The 25,764-nt window shown below is 38.1% G+C and overlaps 1 protein-coding gene across 1 annotated transcript; it reads right to left on the bottom strand.

The window, feature by feature from the left end:
- Nucleotides 1-25,764, bottom strand: LOC149837720 (uncharacterized). The gene is made up of 7 exons (XM_090006191.1): nucleotides 25,616-25,764; nucleotides 23,484-25,183; nucleotides 7,315-7,527; nucleotides 4,049-4,907; nucleotides 895-3,916; nucleotides 730-796; nucleotides 1-416 (listed from the first exon to the last, which is right to left on the bottom strand). The coding sequence occupies exons 2-6, from the start codon at nucleotides 25,003-25,005 to the stop codon at nucleotides 767-769; spliced, it is 5,646 nt and encodes a 1,881-aa protein (XP_089862317.1). The 5' UTR covers nucleotides 25,006-25,183; nucleotides 25,616-25,764; the 3' UTR covers nucleotides 1-416; nucleotides 730-766.

The following is a 25,764-nucleotide window of genomic DNA, read 5'->3' on the forward strand; positions in this document are numbered from 1 at the left end:
TTTTACCAAAGATATCTGCACAATAACCATGAGCAAGAAATTACTATGTACAAATTCTGGAAAAAGGAGCGTTGAGAAATACAGATTTCAACTGTGAAAAATGAGAATATAAGATACCTCTAACCATCGTGCTCGTACAAGAAAATTTTGAGCTACTTATGAAAACTTGCCTTCAAAGATCAAATACTTTACAGAGAAACCTACACAAGTTGATCAGGTAGAAATAGTTGAAAAGGAAAGTACCACAAAGTGCATCTCTTATATGCATGATTCAAGAGCATCCTAAGCACCCATTGAAGAGGTTTGGTTGATTCCAAATAACTTGGTATTCTTGAAAGCCAAGATATCACTGCCCAAAGAAATCAATCATGCACTTCTACTGCAGAAGGTTCATCTCAATTGGTCTCTTTCACAACCTGTACCATACAAGCACTGATTAATTACGTGTACATGCATGTGTGGGTGTACACACACAGGTATATGTGTTGATGTGACACACATGCATGTGTGCATGTGTAGCAGATGAAGACAATGAGGTGACGACTAGTCAACCCAAAACAGGGGAGATCATAATCTAAGAGCGAACAACTAAACAAAACAAAAGTATTTAGCTGTGCGGTGGTGAGAATTAGAGATACCATTTCCTGCCAGGCAGCAAAGTCCTTGACATGAAAGCATGGTTTCCTTTTATGCATGTACATAATGCAGCATAAAGACAAAATATCATACCATTTCCTGGAAGAACACAAGCAGTCTGTGCCACCATTCATGCCTTAACATACTTGTCCACATAACCCTGCAGATCAATTAGAATTAAAATATAACACTAAAAACCCACTAAGCCCAAAAACTCAGATAATAAGTGAAGCACTGACTCAAGCCACAAGCACCCACCATGACCAGTTTTGTCAGTTTTCTCTGTGATGATTCAACATACTGATCAATCTTTGCTTTAGATTTAGGAATCTGGTGGCTCTGCATTGCTCCAGACACCTTGTCAACAGTCTTCTTGACGATGGTTTTGAATGCTTCTTTGCTCATGTTACCCTGCCGCCACGATGGCTTGAGCACATCCTTAACAAACTCTGCAATTGCAATCTTGAAAAGCTTCATTGAACGTGAATCCTTGCTCTTTTTACTCTTTCCAGGTGTCTGAACTTGATCAATTTCAATCTCGCCTACACCTATATTTGCCACATCCAGTGGATTCCCTGGGCTCCAGTTCTTCTCGTCTCCAAGCCTTGGGCTAGCATTCTCTACAGCACCCACCTCTGCATCCAATGTGGCTTCTCCAAATTCATCATTTTCAAATGGTTTAAATACAATGGCTTCAACACCTTTCTGCTTATTGTTCTCTTCCACATCTAAAAGCTTCGGTCCGCTGCTGCCAAGCCTGGAGATCAAATCTGGTTCTGTACTCGTTCGAGCAAAGATTGACCCTGCAATGGCATCAACACTGGTTGCACGATCTTGAATATTACTCAACTTGCAAGGCTCAATGCTGTCAAAAAGTGGGTCATACTGGTCGCCTGGTGCTGACTCCGTGTGAACCTGCTGGAGGGTAACTGATGAGCCAACAACAGAAGGATCCCTTGAGTATGCATAATCTTTTAACTCTACAGATGGCATTGCTGCCAATGAACTGCCTGTTCTTGGCCACAACTGCCCAGCAACACGGCCTGGGCCTGATGGTGAGGCTGCCTGCTGCATGCCTGGTGGTCTTGATCCAAGATCACTACAAATTTTCCCCCCAATAGGTACGTGGCATAAGTTAAATTGAGGTTCGAACTTGCTTGGCTTTTCTTCAAATGTTGATGCATATGGATTGTAGTGGGTTGTCGGCACCTGGGATCTTCCAATACCCGATAGTAGAGAAGACCTAGCACTTGTAGGAAAACTTTCTGGATATCCTGCAAAAGCAGGAGGTTTGGAAGAATTCAAATGTGGCAATAGACCTTGGAGTGAAGAGAAGCCACTAGCAACTGATGGCTGCTGAGAATAGGACATGTCCATGAAAGAGGAGCCAGCTTCAAGACCTTCCCTTGCAAAAACTCTAGGGGATATATCTTCCTTTGGTAAATTATGCATCTGGAGACCTAAATGTTCTCTTGGATAATTTCGATGCCATGAATTCCCTTCTCTCGAATACGTCTCAAGAGGAGGTAAACGTGAATCTCGAGTAGTGAATGGGTGAGAGTGTGAGTTATCTTGGTCGACAGCACCAGGCAAGTTGAACCTTTGCCCTGGTAATTGAGGACCAGTCCTTTGAAACAATTGATGATCCTCCAACACAGGATGCTTAGCCAGGGCATCTTCATGAAAGGTTTGCGGATGCGGGTGCATGTACTGGTGAGGACCAAGTTGAGACTTAAGACCTTCAGCATTCATAGGATGCAGAAATCGTCGTTCTTGTTGCATATTTCTTGGATCTCTTACAAAAGGTTCACTGCCAAATGGTTGATCCCTTGCACTCTCCAAAGGAAATGGATGTGGCTTTAAGTCTTGTATCGGACGCGGTGGCCTATGAGGCTCCCCAAATGAGCATCCCTGTGGATAGAAATCAACCTGCTGGGAACGCATTGGTTCTTCAGGCAGGTATGGCCTTCCTGGTGGCTGCAAAACAAATTCATTCCTCAAAGGTCCAGCACTTTGCTGATATGGAGGACGAAAATCAGCGGCCTGGGCAATGGATCTAGGAGGTAATTGATTCGCATAGGTAGGTAAAGGGAGGTCATTCCAAGAAGTTGTAGGAAGAGGTGGAGGCAGAGATTGTAAATCAGCAGCAGGTTGATGGATGGGAAATCTGTCTTGTTGGAGAGGTTGTGGCTGAAAAGATGCTGGTGCTTGTGACAGTAGTGGAAACTGATATTCTCTAGGTGGTGGAGGTGGAAGCTGCAGGTTTGAAGTCTCTGGAGGAAAAGCTTGGGGCATCACCACTGCTGGAGGCTGCAATTTGAAGACATCTGAAGTAGTGGATGGGTGAAAATCTCTTGCTGGCAATTGGTGAGGTCTAAGGCTCTCCGTCATAAGTGGCTGGCAGACAGGAGACTCATATGGATGCAACTGAGGTGCAGTAGCCTGTTTCGGCAAAGATGGGGTTGGAAAAGCTTCAGCAGGGAAAGATTTTGGCATCACATCTTGTGTAGGTGGAGGCAGAGATGCTACACCTTGAACATGTGCTGGGTGAGGGGAATTGGCTCTATCAACTTGAGAAGGCCGCTGATGCTCTGGTGAACCCTCAGATGGATAAGGTGGTTTGCCCATATGTGTCTCAGCAGGTATGCTTTTGCATTCAGTAACAATCAAAGGCTGCAAGGTAATATCAACTGATGAAGCTGACAACACAGAGCTTCCAACAAGATTCTGAGGGATATTCTCCTTTGGTGAATTCGTATTTCCTTTCATAGGCACTTGTACCTGATGCTGACCTACTTCTGGTGCAGCATCAACATTTATTAACTGACGAACTTCATTTGCAGCCAGATGATCACCTTCCTTTGCTGGTTCAGCATGAAAATTGGGTGTTGTAGACTCAACAGTGCTCGAAGGCACGCCTTCATTTGAACTCGTCTCTTTGTATTCTTTTTGCTTGGTGAATGCTGCATCATATGCAGCAGTTGTTACCTCCATCTCTAAAGGATTAGCTTCCTGTGCATCCAGTATAGCCCGAGCACCAGCATGTCCAGCAGAATCCCTTATATCTTGATGTTTTTCATAATGTTGATAACCATCATCAGCTGCAGGGTCACGATGAAGGAACCTACAAGATACACCACGGAAACACCTACCACGAATGAAATTGAAACACGCAGGTGGCTGACCCCTGTCTCTCCATGTCTTTTCACCACCAAAGTGTCCCACACGCCTTCCAGAAGGTGGAGACTTACTTCTGCTTCTTTGTTTCTTTGGGGACCAGCTGAAAATGAAATTTCCAAAAATATCAAAATTTCCAAAACATAAAGCTATAGAACCACAGAATTGAAGGTTCATGGTTGTAAATGGGAAACACAAGAACAAGATGGTTAAAAACAGTATTACAAAGGCATACCTGCGGGATCGGCTTCGCTTGTCCCTCCTCCTCCTTGGACTACGACTTCTCCTCCACCTGCCTTCTTGGGGCGAAAGGCTACGACCCCAACTTCTCCTCCTCTTACTTCGCCTTCCACTATAATGACCCCCTCCATCAGACTCACTATCACTCAAACCTTCTCTTAGCAATCTCCCAAACTCATCGACATTCAGTGTAGCAGGAGGCTTCTGTCCGTCTTTCTCTTGATGGAACACACCTCCAGGAGAAGAATCAAGTCCAGTATTAACATCATCAACTTGCACAGCAATGACATCTTGTGCTCTTTCATCATTAGAAGCGGGCAATTCCTTCGCTGCTTTCAAAGGCCAAGAACTGATGGCACCTGGAGGGTATCCTTCCTGTGCTTCCGTTGGACATTCTGAGCTTTCAATGTTGCTAATTCTGGATGGTGAGGCAGAAGACTCTGGCTGACTAGGCTCAATTCGAGTAACACAAAGCATCGTAACGTCAGAAACCTCTTTAGAGTCTAAATTTGAATCTTGCTGCAGGCAAGAACTCTGGAAATCTTGGGGATCCTTGGGGCACCCCAAGGCTTCTGATGAAAACTTAACAGGGCTGACATCTTCAATTTTTGGTCCGATGTCATCATCTGTGCTGTCATCAGAGGCATAATCTGGCAAAAGCCTAAATGAACTCACATCTTCAATAGATGGTTTTGCAATGCCTGGTTGATGGACTCGCAACGTAGGAGGATTTTCAAGAACTGGCCTGGTAGCCTCATGAACAGTTCTATCTAAATTTTCATCAGTGGCTTCAAGTGAATCACTGGCAGAGCTAACATCCTCAAAATCTGTCCCAGGAGAAAAAGTTTGGCCTCCTGAGATAAAAGAAGTCGGCAACCCACATTAGAATTTAAACAGTAGCAGTTGTTAAGTTGTATCATATATATGTATATACATAGTATATACATATAAATATATATAACTATATATGATACATATATTCATAACATTGTAATAGGTAATACCCAACAGGGGTATTTCAGTCTTTGCACTTATAGGATGTGCCCACCAGAGGCACTAGTGTCTTTGTATATTTTTTGTTTTCTTTATTTTTTCTGTTTTGTAAATTCATGTTTTTGTAATGGGCAATATTGTCATTGCCCAAATATAGCTGTTAGGATGCTCCCAACGGCTATATTGGTTCTCCTTTGTGTGTGTGTGTGTGTGTGTATATATAGGGGTACTTCCCCTTAGATGGGTATTACTTTCTCAAGCACCCAATCTCTCAATAATATTCATTATTTTTACTTGTGATTCAAGCCCGTGAGCGGCTTATGTGTAAGTTTTGTATTAACCCATAAGTGGTCGTGTTCTTGTAAGCCCATAAGAAGCATCCATTTGTATATTTGCTCTTTCATTACATGGTACTTGGTGCTCCTTGATTGCTCTTTGTATTTGAAGATATGTGGTGGACCGTGAAGATCGTAGGAGCGTCCGTTCGTTGCTTCGGGAAGCATGACATCAACAATCTTCCATCTTTTTTTCTTCTCCCTCTTCTTCTTCTCTCTCTGTCCCTCTCCCTCTTTTATTCTCTTTTCCTCCATGACCGACAAGTAACTGTTCCCATCAAATTCGAAGGAACCAACTACAACATGTCGACCACGGCGGTGAAAATAATATTAGTAGGAAAAAAATTGTGGCATTTGGTTGATGGTTCCACTCCGGAACATCAACCTACTCTTACCAAAGTTATGGTGGAAGAAGATGGAACATCGAAAGAAGAGACCAAGGAAATGAGAGAGAGAAAGCTCTCTTGGATTACAAAAATAACTATAAAGTATGAGAAGTAGGTCATGATAAAGTGTTCTTACTCTTCATAGGAAGCCCGCATGTGGAGCCATGTGAAAACATCTTGAAATTTGAAAGAGCGGATGAGGCTTGAACTTTTATCATGCAAACGTATACCGAAAGAGATGTCACTCACAATTGGGAAATACATAACAAGATCCATAAATTCACACAAGGTGATAAAAGTGTGTGTGAGTACTATGGATCCTAAAAAGACTTCGTGATCAAATAGCTAAATTGGAGCCTATTTGGGACACATCAGTGTTACCGGAAGCTTCTTAGATAGGTGGGAAGCCTGCTTCAAGGAAACTTGCTTCGGGCGATACTCCTCCCTTCCGAAACTTGATAGGAATCTCAATTCTCCCACACTTATCTTATGCTTTCCACATGCTTCATTTATTCTTCTTATATGTTTTCTCTCTACTTTTCATGTTTTTTATGTGTTTCCTCTCACATTTCTCACTCACTTACATGTGCTTTCTCTAAATTGACAATAAACAACAACAACTACGCCTTCATCCCAAAACAATTGGGGTCGGCGATATGAACCAAAAAAGAAAATCATTCTGGGTCTTCCACATGAATCCTTCTCCTCCAATCATTTTTATCCAATGCCATGTCCTCGGTGAGGTTCAAAGCATTCATATCCTTTCCTATCATCTTCATCCAAGTCTTCCTAAGCCTACTCCGACCTCTTTTAACTAATATATTTTCCCATTTCTCCATCCTTCTAACTGGAGTATCATTAGGCCTTCGCCGAATATGTCCAAACTGTTAGTTTTTTATCATGGATCCGACCCGCACCACATTGAAAGTGCAACCATGGTATAAGAATATAATAATGATGAAGCACACATTTTCATAATATATGCTACATAGACAACAATGCAGAAAACCCGTACCAAAATCAGAAATCATACTCTGGAATGGTAAACATGAAAAGGTGATTTTAGGTTCAGCAGATGGACCAAGAAAAGTGTCAAGCTGAGCACTCTGCCACATTCAATCAGTCATCTCCTCACAGACAAATGTAAGCATTGTAAAACATGAGGGGCTAACTAACAGGTTAAGGAACCAAAAAAGACAAGTCCTCTAGCCTGCACCATACAGTCAAAGAATCTTACGCCAAGACTTACAAAAAAGAACCTCAGGACATTTAAATACTTCTCTTTACAATTATCAAATGCTTATCAATTTATCTATGGCATATAGCAGCCACTTGGAGAAACCACCAAAGATGTGACAGTACTATTTTTGCCTTTTCCTTCTACTTGAGCCTCTGAATGAGTTTCAAGGAAATGTGAAGCTCTAATAAAAAGAAACCAAGGTCTTTGTCTTATCATATACTACTGCACCGGAAAATTCATTCCATTCTACTAGATGTGACAATTATCAAAAGAAGAAAAGGAAAAGAAAGACTAGTTTTGAGATAACCTTTTTCTTGCTCGGCATCCAATTTTGATGACCCTGCCAAGGCTTCCACTTGAAGAGAAGTCTTCTGCAATGGTGATTGTTCAGAGGGACTTTCAGGGGCATACAACAGCTCTTCATATAACAGATTCTTATTGGAAGTTGGGACCGGCTGCGCTTCCATGCCCTCTACCAGATGATGACTTGAAAAGTGTCTAGTAGGTGAATAGACATCATCTGAAAGATTATGCAGAAAATGTTGGCCAACATGAGAATACCAATAAGGAAGCATTTCTCATCGTTGCAGGATGGAACTAGCATATCCTGTTCTAGGCAGATCAGATAGCCAAGACAGAAAATGTAAGAATATAAAAAACAATGCAGCAATCGTAGGGCTATGTTTCAGCAGTCTAGTCACTAATTATCACTAAAATGCACCCCCAACAATTCCTTATTAGTGCCAAAATATTCATGAAATGTGCAGACTCCAGAAGAGAAGAAGACTATGCAGTTAACCAGCATAATGTAAGATAGTTGCAACCACCCCACATTGCTTAGACTGATACAGCGTGGGCCTTATAACTTTTTATCCTTATGAAATGAACTGATGATGCAAGGATCATTTCTTCCAACTTCAACCAAAGTTCAAGTATAAATGATGTGAGGAAGTTCCTTTTCTCAAACTAGGTGCTAAATAAAGTAATAAGCATAAAATTTCAATTAGAACTTTCATGCACTTCTTCTGTGGCATCTGTGCAAAAGGGCACCAAATATTAGAATGAAAGACTAACTAGGACCTCATATTAATCAGTGTTCATATGTAACATGGGAAAAGTAATACTACCAATACCCAATATCCGCAGTAAGAAAGAAACTCTCCTGAAAGTTGTCTTAACATTCAACCAACATATTTTAAAAAAACAAAAATATTTTTTGAAAAGGAAAAACATTAATGACACATAATACAATAAAAAAAATTAAAACACAAAAATACATAATTCTCGTTCAATTTATGACCAGTGCACTGCATGAAATAAACCTTAGTTGTCAAAAAAGCACTAGTCGGAGCCTAGGCGGAAGACCCTTAAAAGGACTAGTTGAGGCCTAGGCAGGACCCAAAAAAATAAAAAAAAACCATTGGTTGATATCGTACTAAAATTTCATAATAAGATGCACATTTTTTTACATCAAATCAATTTGAAACAAAGCTTTTTTCTCAATAAATAAGTATTGATAAACACACCTAATGGTTCAAATTGAGCATAAAACACCTAAAACTTTGATATTTGGAGGGTCTTAATGGTGACGTAAAGAAAAAAGGGAAGGATGAACCATGTTCTCATATATATATATATATATATATATATATATATATATATATATATATATATATATATATATATATATACACAACAACAACTACGCCTTCATCCCAAAACAATTGGGGTCGGCGATATGAACCAACAAAGAAAATCATTATGGGTCTTCTCTCTCTCTCTCTCTCTCTCTCTATATATATATATATATATAGAGAGAGAGAGAGAGGGAAATGAAAAACCTCCCCAATGGAAAACCCTCCTAAACCTCCCCAATGGACGTTTTATTGGACTTTTGGTGTTTTTTTCAAAATTCTAACCGTACATATGTGATCTATATGCTTGTTTTTATAGGAATCAGTTCTTGGAGCATTTGATTCCGATGCATGGATAGGTTTTTATAAGTTTCAAAATCAACGGCATACAATTTTCATAAATTTTCAAGGCACCAAATACCATTTTTTCTATCCAAAATTCATGATCCAAGAGTCGAATTACAGTAAATCAATCATGCTGAACACATCTGTATGGTCAGAATTTTGAAAAAAACACCAAAAAAATTCATTGGGGAGGTTTGAGAGGGTTTCCATTGGGGGAGGTTTTCATTCCTATATATATATATATAGATAGAGAGAGAGAGAGAAAGAGAGAGAGAGAGAGAGAAAGAGAGAGAGAGAGAGAGAATTGGATAGGTGCTTAATGAAACATGTTTAATGGGTTTTCTGCTCTTTCACTGTTTTTTTTGTAGTTCTGACCCCATAAATGTGCTCAGCATGGTCAATTTACGAGGAATCAACACTTGGATCATGTGCTTTCGATGAAAAATGATATTTGGAGCCTCCAAAATTTACAAAGAGTTTAGACCATTGACTTTTCGAACCTTACAAAAGCCCACCCATGTGTCAAAATAGAACACTTCAAGAGCTGATCACTATAAAATCAAGAAAATAGATCATATCTGTACAGTCAGAATTTAAAAATAAAACTAAAAAACCTGAAAAAAAACCATTAAGCACGAATCATTAAGAATATTTCATTAAGCACCTATCCCTCACTATATATATGTTAACCTAACATTAAACTAGTTTTGTTTAACATTAGATAAATTCAACCTTATTAAAATGACTAAAAAAACATTAAAAGAATGGTATTTTTTAAAACGCATGGTTACTTTTTATGGGCATTATAGGCCTTTTGAACTTGGAGAGAATTGAGAAGTCAAACATCTTTTCCAAAAAATAAACTTTATGTATCAAAGTTACCTTTTTGACCTGAAAAAGTAATCATGTATTTTTTTAAATGCCTTTTTTAAGTGTGTTTTAATCATTTTAATGTTAAACACAACTAATTTATGTTAGATTAACCCTATAGATAGATTGATAGCTGAAAAGTAGATTTTATGTGTGTGTGTGTATGTGCATGTGTGTCAAAAACACATGCACACATGTAAAAAAGAAGGAAAAAATAAAAAGGGGAGAAAAGTGAAGAAAACAAAGAAGGTGGAGGACCGAAATCAGGAAGAAGAAGAAAAAAATAAGGGAAAAAAAAGAAGGAAAAAAAGAACAAGAAAAGGAAAAAAAGGAAGAAGAGGAAGAAAAAGAGAAGCCAAAGGGGCAAAAGCAGAGTTACCGGATGTTTATTAGATAGGTGGGAAGCCCGCTTCCCGGAAACTCGCTTTGGACGTGTAATACTCCTCTCTTTTAAAACTTGATGGGAATCTTAATTCTTTCACGCTTCTCCTATGCTTTTCACACGCTTCATCTATTTTTCTTATATGTTTTCTCACTCTACTTTTCATGTTTTTATGTGTTTCCTCTCACGCTTCTCACACACTTCCATGTGCCTTCTCTAAATTGGCAATCATCATTTTTAGATTTTGTTAAAAATTTAATTCTTACATTAAAAATCATGAAATTTATGAATGATCGCTTTTATTTTAGTTTTTATTTGAGTTCCATTTTGATTCTCATTCAATTCTTATATTGTTTTTTCTCGCTTCTTGCTTCCTATACATTTTAAAAAGCATCGCTTCTCGCTTCCACTTTATAGTCTGGCAATCTTGGGTGAAAGGAGAAGGAAGAAAAAAATAATAAGGTAAAAAAGAAAACAAAAGAAAAAGAAGAAAATGAGAGAACAAAGAAAGCTTTTGGAGTAAGAGGAAGAAGGAAACAAAAAAACCAAAAAAATGGCAACCATGTCTCTGCGGACTAAGCAGGGGACAGCCTAGCTCAAAAAATAGGACCCTACTGCCTAGACTCATAAGACTAGGCATCCTTTTTCCGGCGATGGCGAGGCACCATGAATAGAATCGCAAGGTACGCTCCCTCTCTCTCTTTCTCTTGTTTGTCTCTCTCTCTCTCCCTCTCAGTCTTTGTCTCTCACTCTCCTTCCCTCTCTCTCTCGCACGCTCTCTGTCTCTCTCACTCTGTATCTCCCGTTTGTCTCACTCCCTCTCTCGCTATCTTTTTCTCTTACACTCTTTGTCTCTCTTCCTCTCTCACTCTATGTCCTCCTCTCTTGCTCTCAGACTCACATGCTCTTTCACTCTTTGTTTGTCTCACATTTGTCTCTCGCTCTCTTTTTCTCACACTCTCTATCCCTCACGTCTCTCGCTCTCTGTATATTTTTCTTAAATATGATTTTTTAGTTTCAGATTTCCCATCTGTGATTGGATGAAAAACTAGAATGCTTCCTTTTCAATTAAAAATCAAAATTAATTCGGTTGATGAATTTTTTGTGTTTTTATTAGAAGTGAATTTTCTGTTTGCTTTATGAAAAAATCCAAAATTTAAAACCTAAAGTTACTGGTATTGTTTTCTTTTTCCTTGTGATCCTCATTTGCTTTTCGTATCATATTGAGGATGACTCTTACAAGTTATAACCAAACTTGTTAATTATTTCTTATAAAACTTTATCTTATAAATAGGAAATGTGCTTTGAATTTATTTGTTATATTGGCTAAGTGTAATTTATAAAAAGTTGTTTAGCATTTGGATTATTGTACATAAACATTTTATGTTCCAATTGAATGTTGTTGAGCTTTAACAGCGATTTTGTAAATTAAGATTTCAGTCTAATACTCTAAGTGTTATAACTCTGGTATCTTGACTATTTATGGCATGTCAAAATCTTGGTTTGTAGAATTCAGGCATGAATATTAAAATCTTGGCTTGTTTACAAACATCTATTTTGTCATGATTCTATGCACAAGTTGTTCAGTAATGGTAGTGCCACAAATAGTGGAATGGTACCATTTTCAAGGTTGTCTCTTGGATGCTTACAAAGGCATGTCATTTAGCATCTTGTTGTGCTCATGTTATATAGTCTTTATAACGATGCATGTACTTTGTTTATGCAGGTCTATTTACTTGTTTTTTTTTCTTCACTAATGACTATCACAAACTATGATCTCGACAATTATGGTGATGAGGATGATTCTTTTCTCAATTTAGAGCATGAATCTGCTAGTGGTGTTGGGAATGAGAATGACATAAATGATAAGGAGTCTGATTATCCATATGAGTTTGATGAAGGAGAAGAAAATTGTTTCGATGAGGAAGATGAAGGATATGACTTAGATGGATACTATGATGAAGATGGCCCAAAACCACCTAGAATAGAACAATACTGTTATGGTGCAAAAGAAAAGTGGATAAGGAAAGCAAGGTGGAACTCATGTTTTTATGTACAAGCACGGCAAAAATATTTAACATGGGTCATACTCAAGTTTTTGCACATCTAATGGGAGTTCTAAAGGGAAAGAGTATTGGGATTGCCTTTTGTTCTACGATTCTAAAAAATAAAGAGTAGGCAAGAAAAATTAAAAAGCAAGTTCGACGAGTGAAAGTTTCATCACGCATATTTGAGTTGAAAAGATCAAGAAATGATAAACTGAAGCCTAGTATGACTACTACATCTTCTTTTGCCTTTAGTGAAAGTCGAAGCACAGTTGATATTTGTGATACTTTTAAAAATGTAGAAAGAGACAATCTAGATCATAAAATTATAAGTTTTTTATACGCAAATGGCATACTTTTCAATGTGCTCTGATCATCATATCGGGAAGAGATGATATCAGCATTTAGTAAAGTGGATGGATATAAGCCCCCATCATATGAAAAAGCTCGAATAACGTTGCTTGACAATGAAGAGTGTGTTTACAGAGAGTTAAGTGAATTTCGAGAAAAGTTTGAGGAGTTTAGAGGTTTCATTGTCTCAGATGGTTGGACAAATATAAAGAACAAGCACCTGATAAATATACTTGCATCAAATTGTTTTGAGTCGATGATCTTAAATAAGTGTGACTTTTCTGTGCAACAGGCAAATATTGTCTAGTTTTTAATATTGAATTTAAAATTGTGGGGCCTTCTAATGTAGTAAAAGTGATTACTGACAATGCAGCAAATTTTAAGTTAGTTGGCGAAGAATTGAAGTAAACTTACAAATATATTTTTGGGTCACCTTTTATCGTGCACACCTTTAATTTGGTCTTCAAGTATTTGGCACGTGAGTTTCATTGGTTGAAAAAGACATATTTACAAAGTAAAGAAATTGTGAAATATATCATCAATCATTCAAAAGCATTAGCAATATTTAGAAATAATGAAAACTTAGAGCCAATAAAGATTAGTTAAACAAAGTTTGTTTCATATTGTTGTACGGGAGAGCTTGAGGCCTACGGTCATATCACATAGATGGAGTGAGTGAAAGCAATCATGCACTGATAAGACTATGAAAATTAGGGTTGTTACGACAGAAAAAATTTATTTTTGATGAAGAATATTGGGATTATGTTCATTTAGCATTATTGATCACAAAACCCTTTAATAAGATGATCAAATTTTGTGATCATAAAGGCCCTATAATTGGTAAAGTGTATGAAGGCATGGACAATATATTGAAGGAGATCAAAGACAATCTAAAAGGACAACTAGATTTGTATGAAAAGATTTATAGGAACGGTTAGAACGAATGTGCCCCTCCATAGTCTAGCCCAAATGCTCACTCCAAAATATTATGAGTCGGTTATCTCAAGACCCAGCACCATGAGAGCTACACAAGTTTCTCCTGATAAAAATTTTATTCTATCTATTTAATAAAGTTTAAACTTTAAACTTTAATGATTTAATTATTTTAGTCTTTCATTTGCATTTTCATGTTATAGCTAACCAATCTTTTTTTTCTACATAAAAAGACAAATATATTAGATGGTGCAATCATTAAAGTCATAACTGCTGGAAATGAAAATCTCTATTCACTTTATAGGTCACAACTTATGGCTTTTGCATCAAGAAGTGGAAGGTTTAGTCAGAATGCAGCAAGAATAGATGCATTGAATCCTACAATGTTGGTTTTTGATAGGTGGTGTTTTTATGATGGTATTACGCTCAAGTTGAGAGCATTAATCATTAAAGTATTATCTCAACCTATTAGCACATCTTCTGTAGAAAGAGTGTGGGGCACCTATAGCTATATTCATAATATAAAAGAAATATGCTCAATGAAGATCGTGTTGATACCTTGGTGTATATTCATTTGAATCTTTGATTGATTGATATGTACAATTAAAGTGTTTTTTACTTTTGTTTTGATATTTTGTAAAATTTTCATGTATCATTGATTATTTGTTAGCATTCCTATTTTGTATTCTTCTTGTAAAAAGGTGCAACAATCGCAACAAAGGACCTAATCGAAAATGGGATAACAATCTGGAACTTCCTATAACCTGAAGGAGAAGATAAAGATGATTATTTGTAATGCCCCTGATGATTTTCAACCCTTATAAAAATATGTGAAAATTTAAAACTTTTCTTTTATCTTTAAAATCATCAACGAAAGCCTTTAAATCTTTGGTTCAAAACCTTAGGCAGATTATGTTTCACTCAAAACGATTATAATGAATTCGAGGATAACATGACACAAATAAAATACTTTCATACAAAAGAACGGTGTATCATTTAAAATATTACAAAAAAAAATACAATGTCATGTGTTTGAATTCAGTGCCCAAAGAAAGGAAATGATTGACTCGGTCGACAGCGCCACAGCATCCCGCATTCACTTTGCATCGTATTATTTTCCTGCAATAATGTGCCCATAAAAAGGGTTAGACGTATGACAGTCTAAGGTACATACACCGATTCCAAGTAACCCATAATATTAAAATATATTCAAATACCACAGTTTAGGTCAACTATACAACTCAAATGTCACAGTTCATCCATAGCTAGGGCTAGGGCTAGAGCTAGAGCTATTCACAAAAAGGCAAGACCGAAACACTAAAAAGAATATACTTTATTGTTTCATATTATAAAGGCATGTTTTCATCTCAAACTGTGTGATTCAAAGGTCTTTGTTTCGATATATATCCACCCTAGTACATGAGGTGGCAGAACATTACATACAACCGAAGCATCGGAGGGTATATTATTCTCAGGTATTCTAACCCGAGTGCCTGACTGAGCAGACCCAAAGAGGGACGCCTCGCTCCCAAAAATCAAAATAGAATCACTCGAAGTTGTACCATCTACCTTCTCCAAGGTAGAGATCAGATAAGAATGGGTCAAAAAGGTTATCTTTATTACAGGGATCATTATTTTATGTGTCTTATACTTGGTAGGTCAAAATTGGGCTTAGTAACTCTAGTACCCATTTTTAGGGTGATAACCAAAGTCTTGTGTATCTCATTCAATCAGTAATTGATCTATATACACGAGCACTTCGCCAGTGAGATGGATCCAAAAGCTTATGTTTGTGTGTAGGTATGTTTTACTTATCAAATAGTGTTTTATTTTGTACTTCAAGGTTTCGTATTGACCTTCAGAATGTACAAGCATGTCTTGATGTCTAATAATACAATATCAAATATACGCCATACTCAGAATGTACAAGTGTGTCTTGCCATCTTACAATACAAAGGTAGTTATAAGCCATGCTCGGAATGTACAAGCATGTCTTGACGTCTTACAGTACAATGGCAAACAAAAGCCATACTCAGAACGTACAAGTGTATCTTGACGTCTTATAGTACAATGGCAGTCAAACACCCCTCGTGCTCTTAGGGCACCAAAAATGTTCATTGGCCTCTACCGGGTCATACGTGTTTATTTCATACAAAATCTTATTCTACGGTGGAATAACTCATCACCTCTAGGGTTTTGCAGAACCCTAGCTCTATCATCGAGCTATAATTGCAAGTTTTTATGCATGTTTATCATATATAAGTACATTTGCACTTTTACGAATGCCTACTCATGTCAGTTATGTGAGTGTTTATCATTTATACGTGAGTCCAATAATTTCACACCCAAAGAGGTGCATGTGAATATTATTTTGCACGTAGAACGATGTATGTGAATATCATAATGCATGTGACTTAAATATCATTTTGTACGTAAAGCGATGCATGTGAATAACTATTACACGCGAAACTAGGGTTTTCACGAAAAATGATGCATATGATAAATAATTACTTTATCATAGCAAACACATGCGCAATCAGAGTTTTCATGGAAAACAATGCATATGATAAATAATTATTTTTATGCGTAAGCAAAACACATGTGAAACGAGGGAAAACGATGCATTACTTTATGCGTAGTGAAATACATGTGATATCAAAAATATCATTGAAAGCAATGTATGTGAATAAAATATTATTTTATGTATGACGAATACATGCGATATCAAAAATATTGTTGAAAAACGATATCAAAAATATTGTTGAAAAACGATATCAAAAATATCGTCGAAAAGCGATATCAAATGTGTCATCGAAAGCAATACATGTGAATAAAATATTATTTTATGTATGATGAATACATGAGATATCAAAATTATCATCAAAAATATCGTCGAAAAGCGATATCAAAAGTATCGTTAAAAATGATACATGTGAATAAAATACTATGTACAACGGATACATGCGATACGAAGATATATATATTTCTCGTATCATTAGGCGTGCGACCAAAATATGATTTGCATGCGATATTAACATATGAATTACTTGAAATACGAGGCGTGAGATACAATAAAATTTCATTGTAGCGAAACTCATGCGAAACTATTTAAAACATAATTCACTTATAAACGAGCACATGTGACATTAATATATAATTTAATCATAAACTAACACATGGGTCAAAAGAATGTATTCCAATATTAAAAGTTACAAGCATTTGGTATATGTAATTACCTTGTAGAGTGTGTTCAAAAGAGGCAGAAAATTCCCAAAAATGCCCGGGTGAACTTTCCTCCAAAATACGAATCTCCGACGATCCTTAAGTGCATCAAGTTGAACCGAGGTAGTGCGATGTGTGAGTGCAACTAAACTGAACCGAATCGAGGAGCTCGAGTGAGGGAGTCGACTCACACAAACCGGTGATCAACGAACCAGGTTGAGGAGGTGTTGGCTCAAACTGAACCAAAACGAGGCGGTGAGGACCAGCCGGATCAGGTGGCTAGGTACAGGATGGTTGAGTCGAGTGGTCTTGGGTTCCAGGTCACGCTGGGGGTGGTCCAGCTAACAGTACCGAGCTGGGGGAGAGCAAGCCTGGGTTGGGCATGGTGAAGACTAGGGCTCGGCAGCAAGGACTGGACAGAACCAGGCGGCTCGAGGGTGCTGTTTGGGTGAAGGTGCTGGGCTCGGTGGAGGGTGGCACGATCTGGTGCAGCGAGGTGGAGAAGGCGGCCTGGGGTGTTGTACGTTGTGAAGGGGAGGTCGGTGAGGCTCAGCCCAAACCAGGCCGAGCACAGCTGAAGTGAGGTGGGTGGTCAGCTGAGCAAGTGGTTCAGGCCGGGCTAGGTCAGGTGGCAGTCGGGCCAGCTGAGCTTGGTTTAGTGGGCTGAGGTTAGGTAACTGGGAGAGGTGGTGCCAAAACAAAGCAGCACCACCAGCAATGGTGGTGCTGGGAGAGGAAAAAGAGAGGAAGTGAGGCTGTCAAGTGAATGCCGAAAGAGGGAGAGCAGGCCTTTAAATAGGCATGAGGAGAGGCTTTGGTGTTGCCATTAAAAACAAGTGTAAGACAAGTTTTACACTTGTTAAAAATCTTCAAAATGGTGGGAATAAAAACCGTATGCTACTTTTTGAGCTGGACTTATGGATCTGGGTTGGATCTTGAGGATCAAATCCAGGTCCAGCTGAATTTAGTTAGGCTGGTTCGGTAGGGATCTAGTTTCTCTAACTATATCTCAATCTAGTTAGTGGAACTAGATCCTATACTTTAACCAAATTTTCACTATATATATATATAATGGTTTATATGTTAATTGGTAATGACATGCAAATCCCTGGACTGGTCAACCCAGGTACGGATGACTATGACTCTCCCGTCATATTTGTCCCCAAATTTTGGTAAAAATTACCACTATGCCCCCAAAACTTGCCGGGAGCACTCCGAACACATCCCAACTCCGATTTTTATGAAATCAAGACCATTCTTCTTAGAATTTCAGTATGAATATAACCAAGTGTTCGAAACTCATAAAATAGGTTTTCAAAATTATGATTTTGCCCTTGGTGTTGTCGGATATGTATGAGTTCGTACGAACTCCAATTTTGATGAAATCACTTTTGTTTTCTTCAAACTTTCGATGTGAATAACATAATTTAGATCATTTAGAAATGTCTATAGATTAGGGTTTTGCTATTACTTCAAATTTGGGTTCGATCTAAACTCAATTTAACTTTTTAATTTAGATGAGGTTCACTCAATGGATCTGATCGTAAATATGATATTTAGATCCTTAGTTAAATAATAATTTTGTAGTTTCTTCGATAATCGAATTTTCCCTGAAATTTACTAGATAACATTATTAATCAATTTCTATAAAATCAATAGTCCAATAAATATCAAAATATTACCGAATAATAATTCGACAATAGCAATAACTAATTTCATTAATCATGCCAAAATAGTTTATTTATCATCTCAAAAATTTTGTGGGTATTACATTATTGATTGTTGACAATGAAATGAACTCTTGAATTCTTGATTATTCTTTTGATTATGTAGCTGCAGTAGTCCAAGTCCAACTTAGAAAGTCTTATGTTGCTTTCTTCGTTTGCAATGACTTTTTTGTCAAGAACTTAGTAACATTTTGTTGGTTTGATTTTGGTGTTATGTACTTTTGTTTTGAAGTTTGCATGATGAAGCGAAGTAGTGGATTGTGTTAATTTTAAAGTTTAAAGTTTATATTTTAAACTTTGAAATGCTTGAAATTAAATTATGTTTTTACTTTTTAGTGCTTAAATGTGTAATTTGCTTTGTGCACTTAAAAATCGATTGTGTAGTTGGAATAGTCCAACTTAGAAACTCATTTAGTTTATTGATTTCTCATTTTATATCTTGCAAAGATCACAACAGCAAATAACAAGTCATTTGATTCATTTTTTGAAAAGATACGCTTCTTAATCAATTTTATTAGTTTTCTTAATTTATTATTTATTAAATGGTTGCAACAATAATATAATTGTGATTTTTTCTTGATGTGTTATTTACTAAATGCTTGCAAGTTGCAACAGGATGCATTTGTTAAATAGTTTCAACAGGAATATGAATTATGGATATCTATAATGTATTATTTATTAAATGCTTGCAACATAATGCATTTGTTAAATGGTTGCAACATGAATATGAATTTTGAATTTTACTTGATATATTATTTATTAAATGCTGGCAACAAAAGTATTTGTTAAATGGTTGCACTTTGCATATATGATTCAGTTTTTAGAAAATCATGTTTTATTTTTTCAATGAGCATATAAATCTTATATTTTGGTAAATTAGGAAAAATATAATTACATTTTTGCTTCCCACTTGAATCCTAGGTCGCTTCCTTCTTCGTTCTCCCTTTGAATCCTAGTTTGCTTCTGGTTCGCTACCTAGGTCGCTTCCAGTTCGCTTCCGAGACAATTCCCAGTTCGCTTCTAAGTCATCTCGCACTTCCCGCTTCCTGAAAGTTTGAAAGTGCCCCGCTTCCTGGATCGCTTCCCGCTCCTGTTCCTCGACTAGAAACTCTGGTTTTGAACTCAAATTAGAAGAGTGCAAGGATGAACCAAGACAAACACTTGCAAAAGCCACCACTATGAAGTTGGTGTGTGGAATTTCAAGTTTGTAAATCCATAGTTGGCAAACTCGTGACTGGGACTCGGATCAAACCCCTACTGGGTCACCAAGTCAGCGGGTTGACTCAATGACTCGAACAAGTCAGGACTATATTTTATAGTGTAAGTACATGAATAAGACATGGAAATAACTAAACTTCAAGTTATTATGTCAATAGATAAGTTACAAAAACATATAATTATACATGATTATTAACTTTTTTCATTGAACAATATTAAATTCTTCATAACAAGTGATTTTATATAAGAATTATGAATTAAAATAATAAAATACATGAGAAAAAATTTTATTTAATGGGTTGGATCGGCAGTCCTGAATCGTAACCCAATTGAAGTCCAATCTGTGTCGACTCGGGAATCAGTCTTGAATTGTGACTCAATTGGGGTCCGATCTGGGTCGACTCGGGTGATTCCTGAGTAGACTCGCCGGGTTTGCCAACTATGTGTAAATCAGATGGCCACAGTTGTCTTTCAAGAATCTACTAAAGTATACATTTCCAAAGACATTCATATTTACATAGGAACATGTCATATTGGAGAATCAATAGGGGCCCAATTCAATAAGAAAGTGACCCAAAGCCTGTTAGCATAATAACCAAGTGGCATTGGAATGTGAACCTAATAAGCTACCAATATAATGGATAACCTAGCATTCCAGCAGATAGCCATCCAGCAAGATTATTGACCTCATTCCGATGTAAGTTTTTTATAGCAGCAACAATATTGGCTGACAAATATGAAGCATCATCCCTTCCCGTGCAACAGGGGAAAAACCAAAGACATTAAAACCCCATGACACCTATACAGTAAAGCTTCCATAGCACCAATGTGCACCCTGCCACCCTCTTATTGACAATCTTGTAAAAATGAGCAGTAAAGACATAAATGCCAGTTTCCCATTTGTTATGTATGTAGTGGTAATTGCACCAGTAGTGAAGGTCTTGTCATTTTTAATATTCTTGTCATTGCATCCCTAATAAAGGGTGTATTATATGTTTTCTTATGTATTGAATCAGAAACCAAGAGTGCAGTCTGATAGCTTTCCCTATCTCTTCTTTATTGCATGGACTAACTTGAGATAGTATCAGAGCCAAGGATGTGAAGGAGAAAGATAGGACTGGACAGTAGAAGGTGAAAGTACACATCCGAAGGAGCAGATGACTGATTGAAGACAGACTTTTTCAGTGTGCATCATTTGCACTAGTAATGTCACACGTGGATAATGATAGCCTTGGTTTTGAAGCTGGTTAAGGTTTTTTCTTTCTTCATAAGGAACGAAGAAACCGTCCTAGAATAGCTTGCCAAACCTACCATCACTTCTCAGACGGCATAAAACCATAGGGTACCCCTCGCCCTAAGATGGTTCCTTGCTTCGGCTATTTGTGCAAGAAGCTGACGCCCACAGGATTTGAACCTACACTGACCGTCTAGCCGCCTAGGCCACATCGAACTACACCAAACCCCTTTGGGGTGAAGCTCGTCAAGGTTTGGATCATTTGAATTAGCTAGAACTCCAGAAAACTTGAGGCAACTTGGACTTGTATTGATTGACTTTAAGATTTTTCAAGCAATTTCTGTCTGTTTTAAGAAAACAAGTGCCTAAATCGATTTTCTGAGATTTTGGTCGCAATTTGGGGTTATTACAGTCTAGATTTGTGTGTATTTATGCTGTTTTTTCTACTAAAGAGTGCTAAAAGCATCATTGGGGTGATCTTTTTCTCTCATTTGGGGGTACTGACGATTTTTTCAACAGGCTAAGGGGCTGGCAGCTGTGTTTTGGTGAGTTTAGTGTAAAGTTGATTGAAATAGTTGCTTCTTTTGTATATTTCGTGCAAGTGTGACATAGTTATAGTAAAAATGGATAAAAGTGACTCAGGACAACGGACCTCAGTGAAGTTAAAATGGAACAATTATGCATTTGGGCTGAATTGATGAAAAAAATGGTGGAAGGAAAAGGCTTGGATTGCTTCATAGACGGGGCCAAACCTAGGCCCAAGGTTCGAGAACTGAATATGAAGATCGGAAGATGAAAATGTGCAGGTCAAGTCTGGGTTACTTGGGTCAGTTGAACAAGCAATGGCCACTAATCTGAAAAAGTTCGAGAATGACTAACATACCTAGAATTTTCTTCAACGGGTTGTATAAGCAGGGTAAATGTTGACGATGTCCACGCGTGCCTGTGCGCATGCATGTTTGTGTATGTATTGTACATGTATACATACATACCTACATCATATGCACATACATATATATGGACATATATACATGCACATATACATACATAACATATATATTTATAGAAAGAGATTGTGATCTTCATACAATCTGATTGCTTTCAGTAACAAGTTTTTAACTCAAAAATTGGAAACTTCCATGCCATATAACATTACAGGTATAGCATAATTAAACAATAAATCAAGATATGCTACATGTGGAATTGCATATGAAGGAAATTCCTACAAGCACAACTTCTCACAAGGATGCAATGCATGCAGGTACAAGCACGCATGCACACACAAACACATGCATGTGCAAGCACACACACACATGAAAAAACAACAGGGATATTAACATATCGTTGATACATGAAAATATCACAATCAAGAAGCTCAAAAGAAGTGATTATTTCAGTAAGAGGGTGCACAGAATTGTGCTCACAGGTTTTTCTTTTTCCTTTTTTGGAAAAACATAAAAAGGACTAATGGAACAGTTCCACTTATGAAAGCAGAGGTTAAGAGGAAAAGAAGGCTAGTGTATCAGAAAGAAAACAATTACACAAAATTAACTACTTAATACATTATCATGAACTTAAACATATCATGCATGTCATAGCACAAACCACAAAGCAGATGTTTCCAATAGTCAGAACATTCAAGTCAAATACCTTTCTACAGATTAAAATTAAGCATGTAAGAACAGTGTTACTTTTGAAGGGTAAACTTTGTTGGAATCATAAACTCAAAGAAATTACAAGTTGGAACTGCATCACAAATGATAACTAGAGAAAGATCATGATAAGCCTGAAATTAGTCAGGTGATGATAATATAGAAATATCAGCTCAAATATTCAACAAAATTGAGAAAAATAAAAATATTTAAAAGAAGGTCCATAAGATTGCACTTACAGAAGCCTTCTGCTCAACAACTTATACAGAATCATTAAACCAATGTTCCTCGAGAAAATACAGGTGATGCAAGCTAAAACAAGGTTCTTGCCAACTTTTCTATTATATCCAAGTTAATAAGTAAATGTAATAGCCTTAGATCTAATAAGAGTAGGTAAATGACAGTCCTAAATGGCACTGATAGCTTACACATGTGAGGAAAAGGCACATGACTACACCAACAAACAAAACTGAGCAGGTATCAAGACAAAAAGTAAAGCCCAAACTAATTCCATCACTGTCCTATTGACATAATAAACAATGCACAAGTTCAACTATAAACAGGTAGAAAAAGAGACGTAGGACACTAACGAGACCAAACAACAGGATTGTATTAAAAGAGTGATGGTTTATATGTTAAAAAGTGTAACAGTTTCCATCACACTGTGAAAAAAAAAAAGTTATCATAACACCAATAAGTTATCATAACAGAAGGATAATTCACAAAAACAAGCAGTAAGATGCAAAAAAAAAATACCTCATAGTATTAATTACATATTCTTCTAGGGGGGACAATAATGCTTCATCAAAACTTAATGAAGAATGAAGAAGCCATCAAGCATTCAAAAAGATTTTTGCTCTAACCTTCCATATCCATGTCTGATACTGCCGGGGACATCGACTTTTCCCTATCAGGGAAAACACTAAATGGTGGTGATGCTTCTGACGTTTCTGTGTGTCTTAGTGATTGATTGTTGAATTTAGTTTCTTGACCAGCTCTATCGGTAGAACAGTACTTCCTTTTCATCCACTGGAAATACGCATGATCACGTGCAGCACTACTTCCCGGATCACCACCAGATAAAAATGCAAATTTTGGGTTTCCAGCTTCTTCAATACGAGCCTTGTTCTCGAATTCTGGTCCAACCCTGGCTATGAACTCACATAAAAGTATGATCTTCTTAGTGACCTCTTCGTCTGATGGCTTGGGAGGTGGATGCGGAAGACCAATTGATGTTTCCACATTCAGCAAATCATCCACCACTGCATATTCATGCTGGTGCATGCTATCTCCTTCTTTGTTTAGCCAACCACTGGGAAGATGTGCATAGTCTTTTAATTTGGAAGAGTCAGATGAATCCATAGAAGTGCTTGTAAGCCTCTCTGTTGAATCCTCTGTTTGAACTGGTTTAGGGGTATGGTTATGATCCAGTCCAGTATTCAAGGATTGGGTAATTCTAACTGCATGCTCTGAGGTATCTAGAAGCTGTTGCTCAAAGGTGCTTGTTGGAAGAGTTGGTGGCGGTGAAGGAGGCGGGGGTGGGGGTGGCAGTGGTGGAGGTGATGATGGAGGAGGAGGAGGTGGTGTTGGCAGAGTCAATGAAGATGTAGGATGTGCATCAACAACAGGTCGATGTGGATAAGACATAAATGTGGAGGGTGCAACTGGAACAAATGAAGATGGTGGAGGAGGGAAAGAATGGACATGCTGAGCCCCCTGCACAATGTCACTGTTTGCCAGCACAGAAGGTGGCCTATATAGCACAGGTCCTTGTGAAGGAGGTGGAGGGGTAGGAATCCTTGGAGGATTTGGTCCCCCAAGAGATGGAGCAGGAGGTGGCAGCCCATGATGCAGATTATGCGGTGTGATGGATGGAGGATACCGTAGAGGCTGCTGAGAACCAGGATATGGGGGTGGCATCATGGGCCTCCCATGAGCTGAAGGTGGAGGCCCGTAAGATTGTCCCACGTTCACCATCACTGGGGGAGAAGGCATGGGAATGGCAGGAGGCGGGACATGCTGAAGCAGAGGAGGTGAAGGCTCCTGGTGAACTGGCGGAGGAGGCACAGGAGGGCCATGTTGGACGACCGTAGGTGGGGGAGGAGCCGGTGGAGCTTGATGAATTGGAGGTTGCAGAGCAGAAGGGTGACCATGCTGGTACGATGGACCAAGACCATGTGGAGGGCCTGGAGGCAGTGGAAGGGCTTGATGACCGGGTGGGGGTGGTTGTGGCTGAGGGACTTGGTGACCAGGTGGTGGTGGAGGGACTTGTTGACCAGGTGGTGGTGGTGGTGGAGGAGGAAGAGGGGCATGATGAAAGGGAGGGGGCGGCGGCACAGGGGGGGCCGGTCTGAACTGATTATTGTAGCTCCCTTGTCCGTACATTTCAGAATGTAGAATCTATGAATCTAAAAACAACAAATGAACCCCGGTTTGTCGATCCCTACGTGCAACCATCACAACAAAAATGCAAGTCTAAACCCCCCAATACCAATTTTGTTCAATATTCTCCTTTCTTCTTCGTGGCTGGAAGACGGTGCCAAACGAGAGAAAAATGAGTTCCCTACAAAACGACGAACCAAAATCGCCATATTATTCCCACATTCCATACATACAGAGTTCGGATTCAAACTCTAAAAAGGTAACAAAAAAGACCAGAAAAAAATGACTGCTCATATTCCATTAGAAACCACCGTTAGCTTCAACCCTAAAGTAAAACAACCAAAGAAAACCCTAATTTCCACCAAAATTTAGGATTTTCAGTAACAAATTCTCCATCAAAATTAACAACCACCGCTCCATCCGACTTCCAAAGAAACACCGAAACCTGAAGGCCAATTTGCTCCTTTTGAACCAAATAAACCATAAATAAACGAGAGAGAAAAAAACATTTTGATAATTAACTCGATACTACGAAATCCGGCACCAATCGGAGCGCAAAAAAAATGGAGAAAATCGCGAAGAAAAAGGCTTCGACGAGAGATGAACGATGTACCTTAAAAGATGATAAGGAATCGACGGATACCGGAACGAATTAAACGTTGAACGGATAAATTTACAGATCGAGAATTCGTTGGTTTAGGGCTTCCGGGATAAACCCTAAACAGCAGAGACGATGGAAAGAGAGAGCGACGCATTCGTTTC

Source organism: Nuphar pumila, chromosome 5, assembly GCF_984573655.1.
Source record: "Nuphar pumila chromosome 5, dmNupPumi1.hap1.1, whole genome shotgun sequence".
Lineage (NCBI taxonomy): Eukaryota > Viridiplantae > Streptophyta > Magnoliopsida > Nymphaeales > Nymphaeaceae > Nuphar > Nuphar pumila.